Below are 19278 nucleotides of genomic sequence, written 5' to 3' on the forward strand. Positions count from 1 at the left end.
GTGTTATACATCAAAATGTGCGTCTCCATCCTGTGACGACGCACATTACTTTTCTCAGTCAAAAGCGTTACCGTGGCGTTACCGTCTCGGACGTGCCTGCTCCTGGTGTGGAGGTGGTCCTGGACGCGTGGCGACGATAGACGTCACGGATAGGCGCCCCAACTTCATCTGGTTGGTCCATATCTCATAGTTCATACTTTCTGCAATAACTTTTGAATGGTTTGATATAAAGAGTCATAGATGGTGTCATCTGACTCAGTATTGAGTACTTGACCTTCATTGGTTCAAATTAGCCCCGCTGCTTCTTCTGATTGGTCAATATTTCATAGTCCCTATTCTCTACTATAACTTTCGAGTGGTTTGACATAGAGAGTCGTGGGTGGTGTCATCGAACTCGGTTTTGACTCCTTCACCTTAATTGCTGCAAATTAGCCCCGCCCCTTTCATCTGATTGGTCGATATCTGATAGTTCCTACTTTCTGCCATAACTTTTGAATGGTTTGGTATAGGGAGTCGTGGCTGGTGTCATCCGCTAAATGCCTGAATGTGCACAAGGGTGCGAGGGCCCGTTCATCGTTTCTTGCAGCTTTAATTTATCTTGTTTCAGTACTTGATTCCATCAATAGAGACTAGCACAAGTCAGTAACTAATTAAGAGGGAAAAGACAAAAGGAGGAAGAACAATAAAAAAGAAGAAAAAGTAAGAGGTTTGAGTTGGATCTGAATATTTGAAGTTTATATACTACTATACTTAACCCCTACCAGATGAATGATGTCTTATTTGCCTCCTCAAGGCAAAAGCGTGAAATAATTATTCTGCTACTGACCAGAACATCTAACTCTCTATGTATATTTTTTGTCACTTCTGTCTTTTTCATTTTACAGTATTCATTTCCCCCATTACATTTCTTTGCTCTAGTGACTGCTCAAGATGTGTGCTTTGCATCTTTATTGATTTTTTTTTTTGCCTCACACCATCACTCCCCAGCGTTCAGGGCACACGTTCATCTTTTATTTTCTTTCTTTTTAGATATAATATGTTATTGACACAAGCTCTAGCTTTACACATCAGTTGCATAGGGTTGGCTCCTTTAGGGCTCTATAACCTTGAAAACAGTTTTTACCTCCTCAAAAAAATCAACCTGATTGACAGAATGAAGGACCGTCATGACCAGATCAGCAGGAAGTCAATGCTCAACATCAACACTGAAGTGTGACATTACTCCATGTAGAAGTCTGCTGTGACACGATGTTTCGCCCGTAACTCACATTTATGTTGTTTCACAGATTCTTTGTAACATGCAGCAGAACAAGAGGAAAATAAATTTGCTCCAAACCCCTAAATATGCTCAAGTAGTGATAAAGTAATAAAGTGTGAAAACTCTCCTACATGTGGCAACCTGTTAATTTCATAAGAAGCTCATTTAGTTTCTTGCATAGTTGCTAGGTTACCATTTGTAGTCACAAAACTTAAACTTTAATGCATTTAGATTTCTGTAGCATTAACTTGCTACAGTTCAAGATGGATAGCATCTGTTGTGTTGTGTACTCATTCTTATTTTGAAACTTGGAATAATGTTGGACAAGCCAGTGGCCGAATTCACGGGATCTGTGAATGCATTTATGTCTGTTGAGCCATATGACAAAACGTTTTATTATTATACAGAATGATTTCATCTGAAGTTCTTTTGCATTCATTAGTCTACATTATTTTGAAATTCAAAGAAATATTGCCCAACAATAACCTATATGATCATGATAGACTGAGCAATAAATTCATAGACAATTAAAGCTGCAAGCAGCGATGAACGGGCCCTCGCACTCACGCCCACCGCCCCCCATAAGCATATCAGAAATGACACCACCCACGACTATGTCAAACCATTCAAAAGATATAGCAGAAAAAAGGGACAACCAATCAGAAGAAGGGGCGGGGCTAATTCAGGCCAATGAAGGTCAAGGACTCCATAAAGAATCTGATGACACCAGCCACAACTCTCTATGTCAAACCATTCAAAAGTTATAGCAGAAAATCGGGACAACCAATCACAAGAAGGGGCGGGGCTAATTAAGGCCAACGAAGCTCAAGGACTCCATACAGAGTCCCATGACGCCACCCACAACTTCCTATGTCAAACCATTCAAAAGTTATGGCAGAGAAAAGTATTCCAGGGGGCGCTGTTGAGCCGTTAGGCCACGCCCATTAATGCAAACCATGAAATATCAAATTTATCGCCAAGTCTGGCTTGCATGCCAAATTTGGTGACTTTTGGAGAACTATCAAATATGGACCAATCAGATTTCAAAATGGCCGACTTCCTGTTCGGTTTCGGCCATGGCTCCAAGAGACTTTTCTTTAAGTTGTGCCATGATACAGGTGTGTAGCGATTTTCGTGCATGTACGTCAAACCGTATTGTGGGGCTTGAGGCACAAAGTTTTCCGGGGGGCGCTGTTGAGCCATTTTGCCACGCCCATTAATGCAAACCATGAAATATCAAATTTATCGCCAGGCCTGGCTTGCATGCCAAATTTGGTGCCTTTTGGGGAACTATCAAATATGGACCAATCAGATGAAGGGGGGGTGCGCTTGTTGGCGTCTAGCGTCGCCACGGTAACACTTTTGAAAGAGAAAAGTAATGCGTGTAGTCGCAGGATGGAGACGCACATTTTGATGTATAACACATCTGGGTTCACGATACGGTTCGGGCCGTATTAATTCTCGAAGGAATGGCATATATTGCTCCAAAATTACGCGATTAATTCAGAATGTTCAAAATGGCCGACTTCCTGTTCGGTTTCGGCCATGGCGCCAAGAGACTTTTCTTTAAGTTGCAACATGATACAGGTGTGTACCTATTTTCATTCATGTACGTCAAACCGTATTATGGGGCTTGAGGCGCAAAGTTTTTTCGGTCTGAACGAATCAGATGAAGGGTGGGCGCGCTTTTTGGCGTCTAGTGTCGCCACGGTAACGCTTTTGAAAGAGAAAAGTAATGCGTGGTGTCGGAGGATGGAGACGCACATTTTGATGTATAACACACCTGGGTGCACATTACGGTTCGGGCCGTATTAACTGCCGAAGGAATGGCATAAATTTCGCCAAAATGACATAATTAATTCAAAATGGCCGACTTCCTGTTCGGTTTCGGGCATGACCCCAAGAGACTTTTCTTTAAGTTGGGCCATGATACAGGTGTGTACCGATTTTCGTGCCTGTACGTCAAACCGTATCGTGGGGCTTGAGGCACAAAGTTTTCAAGGGGGCGCTGTTGAGCCATTTTACCACGCCCATTAATGCAAACCATTAAATATCAAATTTTTCGCCAGGCCTGGCTTGCATGCAAAATTTGGTGACTTTTTGGGCACGTTTAGGGGGGCCCTAATGATCATCCATGTGGTTGAGTTCAAGGAATGAAAGGAATCTGTCAATGACTAAGCGCATTTGTTTTCCTGTACGTGTATATTGAGTAAATGTATCCCAAAAAATATTCCCAAGGCTATTTCGATTTGTATTTATACCAGGTGACTGGTATAAGCAGGTTCAGGACAGACTCCCAGATTGCAAAGCTTATGTTCTATACTTTAATGCCAATGCAGAACATTTATTCTCGATGGAGGGATTGAACAAGATCAAAACACAGCTCAGCTTTGGATGGAAACATGTCCCCTATAATGACAGTCAAGACAGTAGCAGGCCGTGAGCCTCAGAGCTTCCGATGGGAACGTCGCTCTGCTGTCACGACTTCAAAGACTGAAACAAACCCTTAGAACACGTGGCCAACACACAGGCACACACGACTGCATGGATTAGGTCAAACTATTTCAATATGTTATTGATAAAATCAAATATGCATACATATTTGCCTGAATTTGCATTTTGTTGGATTCAGCTATTCAATTCAATTTAATCATACTATTAGTCCCCGATGGGAAATTACATAATTGCGCGGTGATGGGTCGGTGATGGGTCTAAAGAATACATGAGGACTGTGTCTGAAATCAATGACTACTCACTAAAAGTGCACTACATAGTGCGGTAGCTATTTTGTAGTGCTGTCCAAATATGGACTGAGAATGATCATGTCCTGTATAGTGCACTCCACACAGTGCAACATGGCTGATCTGTTGTGTTTTATATATGTGTGTTTTTATAGTGAACATTGAACAGTGCTTGTGCAAATAACGCCAGTAGTGTCTGAAAGTTCATCCTGATGATGCGTTAACTTTGTTGTTCTGCGTTCTGCGTGTTGTTCTGCTGGAACCATAATCCGCCCCCACCATCCTTAAAGACAACCACTGAGCAAACAGGAAGATGTGTATGTCTGACACAATGTGAAGGAAATAAGACTATACAGTAAATAAGAAAAATTAGCTGTGTGTAATTTGTTGATGTGAGTGACAGTTGTATTGAATTTTGGACGTGCGGCTAGCGGTGTGGGACCATCTGGGGCGGTCCTCGGTGGTCTCGGACGCTACTGCTCCTGGTGCGGAGGCGGTCCTGGACGCGCCTGCTCCTGGTGCGGAGGCGGTCTGGGACGCGCCTGCTCCTGGTGCGGAGGCGGTCCAGGACGCGCCTGCTCCTGGTAGGGAGACGGTCTCGGACGCGCCTGCTCCTGGTGCGGAGGCGTCTCGGACGCGCCTGCTCCTGGTGCGGAGGCGGTCCTGGACGCTCCTGGTGCGGAGGCGGTCTCGGACGCGCCTGCTCCTGGTGCGGAGGCGGTCTCGGACGCGCCGGCTCCGGAGGCGGTCCTGGACGCTCCTGGTGCGGAGGCGGTCTTGGACGTGCCTGCTCCTGGTGCTGAGGCGGTCTCGGACGCGCCTGCTCCTGGTGCGGAGGCGGTCTCGGACGTGCCTGCTCCTGGTGCGGAGGTGGTCTCGGACGCGCTTGCTCCTGGTGCGGAGGCGGTCCTGGACGCTCCTGGTGCGGAGGCGGTCTCGGACGTGCCTGCTCCTGGTGCGGAGGTGGTCTCGGACGTGCCTGCTCCTGGTGCGGAGGTGGTCCAGGACGCGCCGGCTCCTGGTGCGGAGGCGTCTCGGACGCGCCTGCTCCTGGTGCGGAGGCGTCTCGGACGTGCCTGCTCCTGGTGCGGAGGCGGTCTCGGACGCGCCGGCTCCTGGTGCGGAGGCGTCTCGGACGCGCCTGCTCCTGGTGCGGAGGCGGTCTCGGACGTGCCTGCTCCTGGTGCGGAGGCGTCTCGGACGTGCCTGCTCCTGGTGCGGAGGGGGTCTCGGACGCGCCGGCTCCTGGTGCGGAGGCGGTCCAGGACGCGCCGGCTCCTGGTGCGGAGGCGGTCTCGGACGCGCCTGCTCCTGGTGCGGAGGCGGTCCAGGACGCGCCGGCTCCTGGTGCGGAGGCGGTCTCAGACGCGCCTGCTCCTGGTGCGGAGGCGGTCTCGGACGCGCCTGCTCCTGGTGCGTAGGCGGTCTCGGACGTGCCTGCTCCTGGTGCGGAGGCGTCTCGGACGTGCCTGCTCCTGGTGCGGAGGCGTCTCGGACGTGCCTGCTCCTGGTGCGGAGGCGGTCTCGGACGCGCCTGGTGCGGAGGCGGTCCAGGACGCGCCGGCTCCTGGTGCGGAGGCGGTCCCGGACGCGCCTGCTCCTGGTGCGGAGGCGGTCTCGGAAGTGCCTGCTCCTGGTGCGGAGGCGGTCTCGGACGCGCCTGCTCCTGGTGCGGAGGCGGTCTCGGACGTGCCTGCTCCTGGTGCAGAGGCGGTCCAGGAGCAGGCCTGCTCCTGGTGCGGAGGCGGTCTCGGACGCGCCTGCTCCTGGTGCGGAGGCGGTCTCGGACGTGCCTGCTCCTGGTGCGGAGGCGGTCCAGGACGTGCCTGCTCCTGGTGCAGAGGCGGTCCAGGAGCAGGCCTGCTCCTGGTGCGGAGGCGGTCTCGGACATGCCTGCTCCTGGTGCGGAGGCGGTCTCGGACGCGCCTGGTGCGGAAGGTGGTCTCGGACGCTCCTGCTCCTGGTGCGGAGGCGGTCTCGGACGCCACTGCTCCTGTTGCGGAGGTGGTCCTGGACGTGCCGGCTCCTGGTGCGGAGGCGGTCTCGGACGTGCCTGCTCCTGGTGCGGAGGCGGTCTCGGACGCGCCTGGTGTGGAAGGTGGTCTCGGACGCTCCTGCTCCTGGTGCGGAGGCGGTCTCGGACGCCACTGCTCCTGTTGCGGAGGTGGTCCTGGACGTGCCGGCTCCTGGTGCGGAGGCGGTCTCGGACGTGCCTGCTCCTGGTGCGGAGGCGGTCTCGGACACGCCTGCTCCTGGTGCGGAGGCAGTCTCGGACGCGCCTGGTGCGGAAGGCGGTCTCGGACGCCACTGCTCCTGGTGCGGAGGCGGTCTCGGAAGCGCCTGCTCCTGGTGCGGAGGCGGTCTCGGACGTGCCTGCTCCTGGTGCGGAGGCGGTCTCGGACGCGCCTGCTCCTGGTGCGGAGGCGGTCTCGGACGTGCCTGCTCCTGGTGCGGAGGCGGTCTCGGACGCGCCTGCTCCTGTTGCGGAGACGGTCCTGAACGCTCCTGGTGCGGAGGCGGTCTCGGACGTGCCTGCTCTTGTTGCGGAGACGGTCCTGAACACTCCTAGTGTGGAGGCGGTCCTGGACGCGCCGGCTCCCGAGGCGGTCCTGGACGCGCCGGCTCCGGAGGCGGACCCGTCGGATCCTGAGGTGGGCACGCCAGCTTCTGTTCTGGAGGCGGTCCTGGACGCGCCTCCTTCGGTTCCTGGGGTGGTCCTGGCTGCACCTTGGCCGGCGCCGCAGATTCCGTGTGCCTCGAGGCCACCCTCGGTCCAGTCCAGAGAACGGCCCTCTTGCCGGTCGGCCCGACCCAGAGGGCGGCCCCCGACCTGGAAGACCGGGGACCAGGACCCTGGAAGACCCGGTGGCCTCAGGCCCGGGGGCTCAAACGGCGGTTTCTGGCTTCCTCTCCCGCTCCGAGGGGAGGGGGTTGTTGGCTAGGCCGGATGGTCCCCGGCCTGAGTTGGGCGACGGGGTTGTGTGGCCGGGTGGAGGAGCAGACAGGTGGCGCGGGCCTGGTTCAGCTGATTGGGCACAGGTGTGCCCAATCAATCTCTCCACCCTGCCTGGGTATTTAAAGAGCGGCTGCACCGGCACAGAGGCTCACAGCGATGACACAGAACTGCCGAGTGTCTGTACACGTCTGGGTGACAATAAAGAGCAAGAATTTCTCCACAAAACCCTGTGTCCTCTTTTCCTGTCGGTTGACCCCGGTTAGCACGAGCTCGCTACAGTGTGATTAAAAACGCTGAGAAACGGTATTCCTGATCCACCCGAGCTGGTAACTGAGGCAGGCTTGTGTTCTGGCTCAGTGTCTGCAGCAGAAGGAAACAAATCCCCCTTCACCTCATCTAGCCTCGCCTCCACCTCACTGGCTGTCTCTAAAAGATTACCTTGGTTGGGAGTGGAAAACAGTATAGTAAACAATCATCTTCCTGGTAGTTTTCATTGAAAATGCCTTTCCTTCCCAACAGTTCTTATTTCTGGGACTTTTCACAAAACATTTGTGGCCGAAGCTACTGATGAACAGGACCAACACATTTCATGAATTTTCATGAAATGGGCACAACCTTTCAGCATTTGTCTGATTAAAACCTTTCTTCTGAATGAATGCATCCATGATCACATCACAGACTGGTTTCTGTGTGCTTATGGGTTTGTCTCAAAAGAGTTACTCAGATTTTCCACAGCGGCTTGCCGTGTAAAATGCAGCTTTCCCGCGCAGTATTGTATAGACTGAAGCCATTTTCACACATGTAACGCCGTCCTGAAACGTTGTAGTGATGTTCCAGATGGCATGTGAGAAAACAAATGTCCCCGCTACTCAGTCTGGACTTATTGCAGAGGTTTTCATCCCAGGCCTCCAGTAAAATGTCTGGAAGATCAGCAGCTGAGACAATGTATGTGTGCAACAGCAAAGCTTCTTAAGCATTAACGGCTGGTACGAGTGAGTGTACAGATTGGTAAGAATTACTGCTTCATCCTCTTTTCTGCTGACTTGTATTTTGCTTTTCTCAAAGTGTCTCATCTACCTTGGTTGACGTCCATGCCATACTTTTTTTTATATATATATATTTTTATTAGGGGGTAAGGCACAGTAGAACAGGAATCAATGACACATTTACATTGAGTATCATATTATTTCTGTATGTTTGGCAATCTACAATATATAGGATATTTGACACAATAACAATACTGTGCATCTCGATGGAATGGGAAAAAGATATACAGTCTACCTCCTAGGATGTTTTTCTTGATTAAGGACAAAACATTACACAATTCAACGGAAATAATATTAATAATGATAAATAAATGACTCAAAATTATTTTAAAGGGGACCTATTATGGCATCTAATCCCTATTTTAAACAGGCCTTGAATGTCTTAAAGGTATTGTGACATGAAAAACACATTTTTCTTGATTTTTTGTGTTTTGTTGGGTGTCTTGACATCAATTACACCCAAAAAACAACGAACTTTTAACATTCAGTGTATTGTGTGCTTTCTGGGATTTTCCGCATAACTATGCAAAAACGGCTCATCTGGTTTGGTGGCGGGTTGTGACGTATGGACCCGCTAAATCACCGCCCCCTCCACCCAGCTCCCTGCCTCCTGTCCTCACCAGCGCACCATAAAGGCTGATTTATGGTTCCGCGTTACACCGACGCAGAGCCTACGGCGTAGGGTTACGCGGCGACGCGCTCGGTACGCTGAACCCTACGGCGTAGGCTCTGCGTCGATTTAACGCGGAACCATAAATCAGGCTTAACACGGAGCTGTTTAGAGCCTCTTTTTTTCTAATCACCGGAGGAATACTGCTAAAAAGACCCGCGGCCACTGACTGGACTTAAGACAAGGGGACACTGCTGTTTGCATGCCTTTATTTTTATGATTGTTTGCTCTGGTTCGCCCTGCTGCTTTTCCGTGCATGCTTCGCCTGTCGCTCCGACGCCGCTGTGAGCGTATGGCTGGAGGAGGAGGAGGTTTGGAGGAGGAGCGGAGCAATGATTGACAGGAAAGGGGCAAAAGGAAGCGTTTTTCACGGGGCAAAAAAACACTGTAATAAAAAGCCAGGAATGGAGTACTAGAGTGAAGTTTTTCTTGTTACACTCTTTTAGACACATTTGAGGGATGTTGGCCAAGACTTTTAATAGTGTTAAAAGCATGTTAAAAATGATGTCACAATACCTAAAAACAAGCTTTTGATTGTTTTTGCTAAATAAATGAGAAATTCAGCCTCTGAGCCATGTCTTTATCTTCCCATTCTCTAACCTCATTATCTATGCGGGATTCTGAGTGGGCGGGGCTATGATAATGAGGCATGTGCTGATTGGCTGCCTGAATGACGCGATACACCGCTACGAAAAAATGGCGGAAGCTCCGGCCGGCGGAGTTTTTACACCGTGTCCTAACTGCATGCAATGCGAGCGAGCGTCAACGACAAAATCAATTCCATTGCTTTATTTTCTATTGGACTGTCCTAACTGCCGTTTTGAGCTGAACATTTGTCGGACGCCCTGCTTCTATTCTCTTCCTGCCGCCCGCGTTGAAAGCCGGTTGAAAGCGCTGTAGGAAACAGTCATGGATGAGGAACGGCTGATCCAGTTAGTTGAAATGAGAAGTTATCTCTATGATTCCTCCTCATTTCACTACAAAAACCTCAATAAAGTGGCAGCTGCTGGAGGGAGATGGACAGAGAGCGTCCGATGTCACGCAGTGCTACGATAGTCGGGCGCTCATGCAGTTACACGGTTTTATAGTTGTGGGTGTGGTTTGCATTTTGGTTACCTAACGAAAATGCGCCGAATCTGAACGGCTCGTAGATCCACATCACACTGGACGGATCATCCGGGCGGCTGTACAGACCCTGCAGAATTTGGTTGCTTTCCTCCTTCTCTGAGTTGGCAGGCTGAGGGGAGACCACTTTATATATGTTAAAGCAAGAAAAAACCTGTTTTTCATAATAGGTCCCCTTTAAGTAATAATTAAGTATTAAAGCTACACAGTATAAATTAAAAAATAGATTAAATACTTTTTTATTAGTACCATGTCGTGCCTTCTGTGTGCTCTAGTCACGCACATGCCTTCCCCACATCTCTAGCTGTGAAAGTACACATGCACCAGCAGAGCTCCCGCTGTCAGGTGCTTCTGCCAACAGCAACAAGTCAGTGCCATATCATCCAGACATTCCCCAGAACATTTACGGTGCGCGAAAAGAGCTCAGCTTGATGACATCATGTGCCACAGCGAATCCTGGACTGACTTATGAGCTGTAAGCGGTCCAGCGTACATTCTGTGCCCCTCCAGTACCCTCCACTTCACAGTCTGAGTCACATTACGGAAGTCATGATAGTCTTTCCCCCTCTAATGACCATGAGGTTCACGGTCAAAAGCCTTTTATTCGTCTGGTGTGATTCATCCGGAGATGTTCCTCCTGCTTTCCTAGGCCCGGTGTGTGCGTGGATGTGTGCAGTGGCACATAATACAAACATTAGTGGCCACAGTGTGAGAGCTTTCAGCCCCAAAGGACGGGACTCGCAGGCCCACAGCAGCTTTGTCATGAAATGTGATGAACCATGAATCATTTCACTGAATGGGAGAACATGAGAGGGAAGGGTGGAGATTGAAGAGCGAGGGAGGGAGGGAGGGAGGGAGGGAAAGAAAGGAAGGATGTTGATGAAAGCTCTAATGAGTATTTACTGCAAAGGGGCTTGAATTAGCTATTTATCTATTCACTCATTCATCCATTTATTTATTATGACAGAAATAAGACTTTTTTGAGAGAAAAAAAACCCAGAGAAGAAAAAAAAAAGTTGTGAATGAATAAAAAGAAAAACTTTAATCAGTATGTTCTGCATCAGGAGAACAGATAGAGTAAGAAGGTAATGATCATTGACTAGACAGCTATTGCAACTTAAAGGGGACCTATTATGAAAAACAGGTTTTTTCTTGCTTTAACATATATAAAGTGGTCTCCCCTCAGCCTGCCAACTCAGAGAAGGAGGAAAGCAACCAAATTCTGCAGTGTCTGTACAGCCGCTCGGATGAGCCGTCGGGTGTCACATGACTTCTACGAGCCGTTCAGATTCGACGCATTTTCGTTCCGTAACCAAAATGCAAACCATGCCCACAACTATAAAACCGTGTCCTGATCCAGCCTTCTGCATGAGCGTCCGACTATCGTAGCACTGCGTGACATTGGACGCTCTCTGTCCATCTCCCTCCAGCAGCTGCCACTTTATTGAGGTTTTTGTAGTGAAATGAGGAGGAATCATAGAGATAACTTCTCATTTCAACTAACTGGATCGGCCGTTCCTCATCATGACTGTTTCCTACAGCGCTTTCAACCGGCTTTCAACGCGAGTGACAGGAAGAAAATAGAAGCAGGGCGTCCAACAAATGTTCAGCTCAAAACGGCGCGCTGCAGCCAGTTAGGACAGTCCAATAGAAAATAAAGCAATGGAATTGATTTTGTCGCTGACGCTCGCTTGCATCGCATGCAGTTAGGACACGGTGTAAATAACTCCGCCGGCCGGAGCATTTTTTCGTAGCGGTGTATCGCGTCATTCAGGCAGCCAATCAGCACAGAGCCTCATTATCATAACCCCGCCCACTCAGAATCCTGCATAGATAATGAGGTTAGAGAATGGGAAGATAAAGACATGGTTTAGAGGCTGAATTTCACATTTATTTTAGCAAAAACAATCAAAAGCTTGTTTTTAAGACATTCAAGGCCTGTTTAAAATAGACATTAGATGCCATAATAGGTCCCCTTTAATTAACAGCGTCGCCGCGTACCCTACGCCGTAGGCTCTGTGTTGGTGTAACGTGGAACCATAAATCAGCCTTAATAGTGTACGCAGCCGGCTGCTCTTCTGCCAGAGCGAGGCTTTGTCCCCTCCCCTGCTAAACGTCGTTCAGGCAGCCAATCAGCACAGAGCCTCATTATCATAGCCTCCCTGCCCCTCAGAATCCACCATAGAGAATGAGGTTAGAAACGGTAAAAATAAAGACATGGCCCAGAGGCTGGATTTCTAATTATTTCTAATATATAGAAAAAACAATCAAAAGCTTGTTTTTAAGACATGCAAGGCCTTTTTAAAATAGAAATTCAATGCCATAATAGATCCCATGTAAATGATTACAAAGGACTGTTGGATAAGCACAAAAACTCAAATTATTAGTAAAACCATGTAAAACATTTACCTACCTGAATTACTAAGGGGCCGCAGAAGTGCTTTATTTGACAAGAAGGGGGTGGTAGTGAGAGGTGGGACCAAGGTTCAAATCCCCAGATTGACACAATATCTGCGTGTCCGTTATTGTCTTAGAGCATGACTTAAATTATATTTCAATATGTTAAACAGTTTGATGTCATTCTGATCATTATTCATTAGGGATGGGCGGTATGGACTAAAAAATGTATCACGATTATTTCTGGCATTTTTCCCGATAACGATAAAAATGACGATTAAAAAAAATACCAATTCAACTCCACCTTTGTAACTATAAATCTATCTCCCTCTCAGATCCGCCATGTTTTGTTACACAAAAATGTCATCAACAGGAATTTATCTTTCTTTCTTTCTTTCTTTCTTTCTTTCTTTCTTTCTTTCTTTCTTTCTTTCTTTCTTTCTTTCTTTCTTTCTTTCTTTCTTTCTTTCTTTCTTTCTTTCTTTCTTTCTTTCTTTCTTTCTTTCTTTCTTTCTTTCTTTCTTTCTTTCTTTCTTTCTTTCTTTCTTCCTCCTTTCCTCCTGCTCTTTCCTTCCTTCCTTCCTTTCTTCTTCCCTTCCTCTTTTTTCCCTTCCTTCCTCCTTTCCTTGTTTTCTCCCTTCCTTACTTCCTCCCTTCCTTCCTTCCTCCCTTCCTTCCTTCCTTCCTTCCTTCCTTCCTTCCTTCCTTCCTTCCTTCCTTCCTTCCTTCCTTCCTTCCTTCCTTCCTTCCTTCCTTTCTTCCTTTCTTCCTTCCTTCCCTCTTTTCTCCCTTCCTTCCTCCTTTCCTTGTTTTCTCCCTTCCTTCCTCCTTTCCTTGTTTTCTCCCTTCCTTACTTCCTCCCTTCCTTCCTTCCTTCCTTCCTCCCTTCCTTCCTTCCTTCCTTCCTTCCTTCCTTCCTTCCTTCCTTCCTTCCTTCCTTCCTTCCTTCCTTTCTTCCTTTCTTCCTTCCTTCCCTCTTTTCTCCCTTCCTTCCTCCTTTCCTTGTTTTCTCCCTTCCTTCTCCCCTTTCCTTCCTTCCTTCCTTCCTTCCTTCCTTCCTTCCTTCCTTCCTTCCTTCCTTCCTTCCTTCCTTCCTTCCTTCCTTCCTTCCTTCTTCCCTTCCTCTTTTCTCCCTTCCTTCCTCCTTTCCTTGTTTTCTCCCTTCCTTCTCCCCTTTCCTTCCTTCCTTCCTTCCTTCCTTCCTTCCTTCCTTCCTTCCTTCCTTCCTTCCTTCCTTCCTTCCTTCCTTCCTTCCTTCCTTCCTTCCTTCCTTCCTTCCTTCCTTCCTTCCTTCCTTGTGTGTGATTTAACACAGAACCATAAATCAGCTTTACACAAAAACATCATCAACGGGAATTTATCGTTTTTACCACGAGATGACAAATTCTTATTGTGAGGAATTTTTTTGACGGTATATCGTGAACGGTAAAATATCGCCCATTCCTATTATTCATATTTATCAATTACCACAATAGATGTTTTACCCTGATCGAGATCCAAAAACTCTGTGAGCACCAGGTTTGGCCTCCGTCCTCCCGCTACCCCTGCTGTTATTGGTTGCCTGTCAGTCAGTCACATCACTGCCAGCATGGGCCACGGCAAAAGGCACAACTGGGGTGATTCCTCATTTGGAGGGGAATGATAGCCTTACTTCTTTTTTGACAGTTGTGAATCGTATATAGTTGGTGTGTATTGTAGATAAAAGGAATCATTCCACTTCCTCTTACTCATTAAATTCTACTTCAGTAAAGTTATTGAGAAATGTCAGCAATCCTGCAAATAACTGAGCGTTGCAGATCAGAGGATGCAGAGATGAGGAGAATTGAAAAATAAATGCTGACAAATACTGTTTTTGGAGTGTACGTAGCATGAAATTGCTTGTGATTATTCTGGTTTCACGCCAATCTCTCTCCAATACTCCAATACCATTTCTTTAATCTCTTTTTCTTTAACTTCCTCCCTCTTTCTTTATCGTTATCTTTCTTCTTACTTCGGAAGAGGTTGTCATGGTTGTGAAGAAACCTTTCTTGTAAGACCGGGATAAGAGGGTGAGGGTTTCCACTGATGGATAAAAACCCCCCACACCAGTCATCTTCGGTTCCTTTTAGGGCGACACAGGAACCCAGTAGACGCAAACATCTTCTCCAGCCTCTCTGTCATTCTTGTCCAAATGGATAATCTTTAAGTGCAGATATGTTTTTCTTATGCAGGATGGTGTTTCAGTGTCAGACACTGTTAATTAAAGGGGACCTATTACGGCATCTAATCCCTATTTTAAACTGGCCTTGAATGTCTTAAAAACAAGCTTTTGATTGTTTTTGCTAAATAAATTAGAAATTCAGCCTCTAAACCACGTCTTTATCTTCCCATTCTCTAACCTCATTATCTATGCAGGATTCTGAGTGGGCGGGGCTATGATAATGAGGCTCTGTGCTGATTGGCTGCCTGAATGACGCGATACACCGCTATGAAAAAATGCTCCGGCCAGCGAAGTTACACCGTGTTATAACTGCATGCGATGTGAGCGAGCGTCAGCGAATAAAATCAATGCAATTGCTTTATTTTCTATTGGACTGTCCTAACTGGCCGCTAGGGCTGCACGATTCTGGACAAAATGAGAATCACGATTTTTTTGCTTAGAATTGAGATCACGATTCTCTCACGATTTTTTTCCAATATAACATTTATTGCACTTATTACTTTAACTTTGCAACAGCTGAACAAAAATATAATAACAATAAACATCTCTTGTCTTCTTTACACAAACCTTTGAATAATTTAAACAATAATAACAATTTTGAACAATATTTGTTCCTCCCTGAGTTGAACACCCTTTCAGAAAGGGGACTTGTAACAGATCCTGTAGTTCTGAGGCAACAAATTATTCCTCTGGCTGGGATGAACCCCCCATTGCCTTTTGCTGCTATTAAGAAGCTGCCGATACAAAAGGTAAACGTTACAAAAAATATGATGGTGCCTGATAAAAGACTGGCATCAACTTTGTAACAGCTGACAGTGAACATAAAAACAATAAACATCCACAAAAAAAAAAAAAAAAAATTAAATCGTCGTCATTTGGAAATGAGATTGCGTTCAAGCATGAATCGAGATCGCGATTTTTTTTATCGATTAATCGTGCAGCCCTACTGGCCGCAGCGCTGTTTTGAGCTGAACATTTGTCGGACGTCCTGCTTCTATTTTCTTCCTGCCGCTCGCGTTGAAAGCCGGTTGAAAGCGCTGTAGGAAACAGTCATGGATGAGGAACGGCTGATCCAGTTAGTTGAAATGAGAAGTTATCTCTATGATTCCTCCTCATTTCACTACAAAAACCTCAATAAAGTGGCAGCTGCTGGAGGGAGATGGACAGAGAGCGTCCGATGTCACGCAGTGCTACGATAGTCGGACGCTCTCATGCAGTTACACGGTTTTATAGTTGTGGCCGTGGTTTGCATTTTGGTTACGTAACAACGGGAGCAGAATCTTATTGGCTCGTAGATCCACATCACACTGGACGGATCATCCGGGCGGCTGTACAGACACTGCAGAATTTGGTTGCTTTCCTCCTTCTCTGAGTTGGCAGGGTGAGGGGAGACCACTTTATATATGTTAAAGCAAGAAAAAACCTGTTTTTCATAATAGGTCCCCTTTAAGGCTCATCTAAATGAATGAATGAATGAATTAATGAATGAATGAATGGCTCTTGAACTGATGAATAATTTCGACTGCGAGTCAGTTGGTTGCACCAGGTGCAAGGTGGCCTTCAGTGTGATTGCTTAAAAAATAACACACACTCATGCACACATGGCAGAATGAAGAGCAGGCCAATGAATACTTGAATAGCTGAATATCAGGGTAAACTTTATTCCTGCGAATGAAAATGGGAGTGCAAATTCGAGCTTTACCCTCAGCGGTGCCCTTAAATCATCGCCGCTTCAACCCCGATGTGTTTCTCATTCTGCGTTGCGTTGCTCTCTCCCCGTCCTCATTTAAGTCTTGTTCCTCAACTGTAGCTCTCTTGATGACTAATTTTTTTCTCTTCTATCTTTCACTCTGAAGTCTGAAATGTAATAAAACAGAAACTAATTCCACAGAGTCTCGCCCCTCCGTCGTTTGACGCACAGCCGTCACGTGTCTCCGTCCTGAATTTGTTGATTAAATCATGTTCCATGGAAGCTCTGCCGCTGTACCAAACAGACAAAAAAGCTCCATCTTCTGCTCCGGCTTCAGCTTCTCACTCATCCCCCGTTTCCCTCGTTGCCATCACAACATTTGGAAAACAAGCTTATCTCCAATCTTTATTATTCACTGTGCAATCACAGGAATTAACGTCAATTATGTTAATATTGCTACACAAATTGGTAAAACAGTTATTTCCCCTTTTATGCAAGAACTTTCAGGGTACTGTGACAAGCATCTAGTAATCAAATTATCGCCTTTTTTAATATCTACAGACTTACCAATAAAATTAACATTAAATGACACTAAAGAATATTTTTGAGTTTCAATTTTAAGAAATATTTCTTTTCAGAATCACCAGAAAATATTGTTTTCTGCGAGCATTTATGTACAAGTGCAAGGGTAGTGGAAACCCTTCTGTTGTCTCTTTCTCTCCTTCTTTTCAGTTCTCTAAAACCTAACCCTCATTTACCCTCCTGCTGTTTCTTCACACTTTCTTATTCCTGTCAACTCTGATTCCTTGCTTTTCAGCACTCTGCTGTGCTAAGACGGAAAGAAGAAAATGTGCAGCCTAAACTCACCGTCGGACTGATAGCGTCCGCCGGAGCGACACAAACACTTCGGACTCGTGTCACTCTGAGCCACTTGGCCGTTGTCTTGTTGGTGAAATCATTTGAGATGGGAAATATTCAAGTATTCAATATTCCTCGGTGGATTCCATATGTCAAACAACAACTGCTGCTTGCAGGGGTTCCAGCAGGTTTCAGGGCTCATTTTTCATAACTCCTGCAGAGAAGCTTGAACATTTCCTAGTGGGAAATAGATGGATACAATTGACATGAGTTGTAGAAATGTATAATATTGTACCCCGGCAATAACTTATGCAGCAGCATCGTCTAAACCAGGGCTAGGCAACCCTGGTCCTGGAGCCCCACTGTCCTGCAGAGGGCTGGGGATCCATTCAAATGTCAAGAATCGATTCGATTCGGATTCTTAAGATTCAGAATAGATTATCAAGATTTGATTCGATTCCGATATCGATTTGGGTTAAACCGGGCAGACACTGTGCGATTATCGGCTCGTTTTGAGCCGATTTTCCAGTCGTGCGACTATTTTTGGATCGAGCCAGATTTCAACCCAACCGTTGGTCGTGCCTCGTGCAGTAAACGTGGGGTAACGACGAGAGATTAACACCTCACGACGAGAGATTAACACCTCACGACGAGAGATTAACACCTCACGACGAGAGATTAACACCTCACGACGAGAGATTAACACCTCACGAGGAGCTCCGGATCACAAATCAAACTTGTTTGAAATCCTGGTCGCTCCTCGTGAAGGAATCGCACAGTTGAAGCAGCTACGACCCGATTGGACTCATCCTTTCGCAGAGAGCATGCACAATCTCTGATGTCACGTCAAAAACTATTATTTGTAGTTTAAAGTGTTGAAAATTCACATTACAAATCACATTTTAATTGCAGAAAAAAAAGACCACATTTCCCACGTCTGCCCAGCCAATTCCTTGTCCAATCACAGCGTTGTCTAAACTTTTTTCATTTATCGCCATACAGAATGGCACAAATTGCTAAAGGCTGATTTATGGTTCCGCGTTACACCAACGCAGAGCCGACGGCGTAGGGTACGCGGGGACCCGCACCGTACGGTTACGCCGTCGATTTAACGTGGAACCATAATTCAGGTTTAAGGCAGCGCGTTTGTTTTTGCTGAGCATCTTTGGTGTCTCCCACTTCCGGGTTCCTCCTCTTCCACTTCTTTTTGACGTTGCAGTTCCAGTAACAGAGGTCCGACGTGAGGATTATGATCGTATAGTGTGAGCAGACGGAGCATCAGAGCATCGGGACATACAGTATGAGACCATAAATCGTGGGCTGTGAACTTTTGAACTCAGCAATCTAGTCGTGCAGTTTGAGATGGGACTGAATCAAACTATATAAAATATCGCACAGTGTATGCCCAGCTTTAGTTTTATTAAAACAGTTTTTTGAGCTGTTGCATGAATTATATGACTGTGTAGTTATGCAGCATATTAATACTAGTATTATATTGAGATTCAACAGCAAGTATTTGCAGCTAATGATGCTGTAAGGACCAATCAGCTCCCAGAATGCTGATAGAACTGCTTTCACAAACATCATGTGGGTCAGAATTACCAAACAGATCCAGGGAGGAAACAGAGACGGATGAAATCGGTTTTATTTTTTCCCATTTATGAGAATTTGTTTTTTAGCATTTTATGTAAATGTAACCCCAAGACAGTATATAAAGTAATGAAATATAGACAATTTATGCAATTATAACCTCAAAACATATTTAAAGGCAAAAACATGGCACCAGTTATTCTCATGTCCAACAAAACATTCCTTTTTTAGGCATAAACAAAGAAATACCAAAAGTTGTAATGTAATAATGAAAAAAAAAAAGATCTTTAGAGATAACAATCGATTTTTAGGAATTTATAAGAAAATTGATTTTTTTTCAACACCGGCCTAGTCCTGCATGTTTTAGATGTTTCCCGGCTGCACCACACCTTATTCAAATTAACGGTCCTCATTAGCTCGTCATGAAGGTGTGGACAGCTCTGTTGATGAAACAGCTACTAAACTGTCCTGTTTTGGTTTTTATTTATCTGCTGGTTTACAGCAACAGGCTACATACCGCTTGTTATATTGATGGAATCCAGGAAATTCAGAAACATGCCCTTCTGCAAGTTACCTTGAAGGACACCTTTAGAGGACTTCAAGTTTTGAAGCTTAAAAAATGAGTTGATCTCTATTAACCTTCAGTTTAAAATGTCCAACTTTGCAGCAGAAATAAACATATTTACAGCCTGGTTGAAAAAAAAAGTCTCCACAGCTAGATTTCACATTCACGACAAGTGTGTGACT

At 46.4% G+C, this 19278-nt stretch overlaps 1 protein-coding gene across 1 annotated transcript in view; it reads left to right on the forward strand.

Moving 5' to 3' along the window:
* LOC133460922 (glutamate receptor ionotropic, NMDA 2D-like) overlaps nt 1–19278 on the forward strand; it is a 254791-nt gene that overhangs the window by 75395 nt on the left and 160118 nt on the right. Inside the window, exon 6 of the mRNA XM_061741634.1 lies at nt 17299–17336. Within this exon, the coding sequence (XP_061597618.1) occupies nt 17299–17336 (38 nt within the window). The remainder of the gene's footprint in view (nt 1–17298; nt 17337–19278) is intronic.

The sequence above is a fragment of the Cololabis saira genome, chromosome 15 (assembly GCF_033807715.1).
Source record: "Cololabis saira isolate AMF1-May2022 chromosome 15, fColSai1.1, whole genome shotgun sequence".
In the NCBI taxonomy this organism is placed as follows: Eukaryota; Metazoa; Chordata; class Actinopteri; order Beloniformes; family Belonidae; genus Cololabis; species Cololabis saira.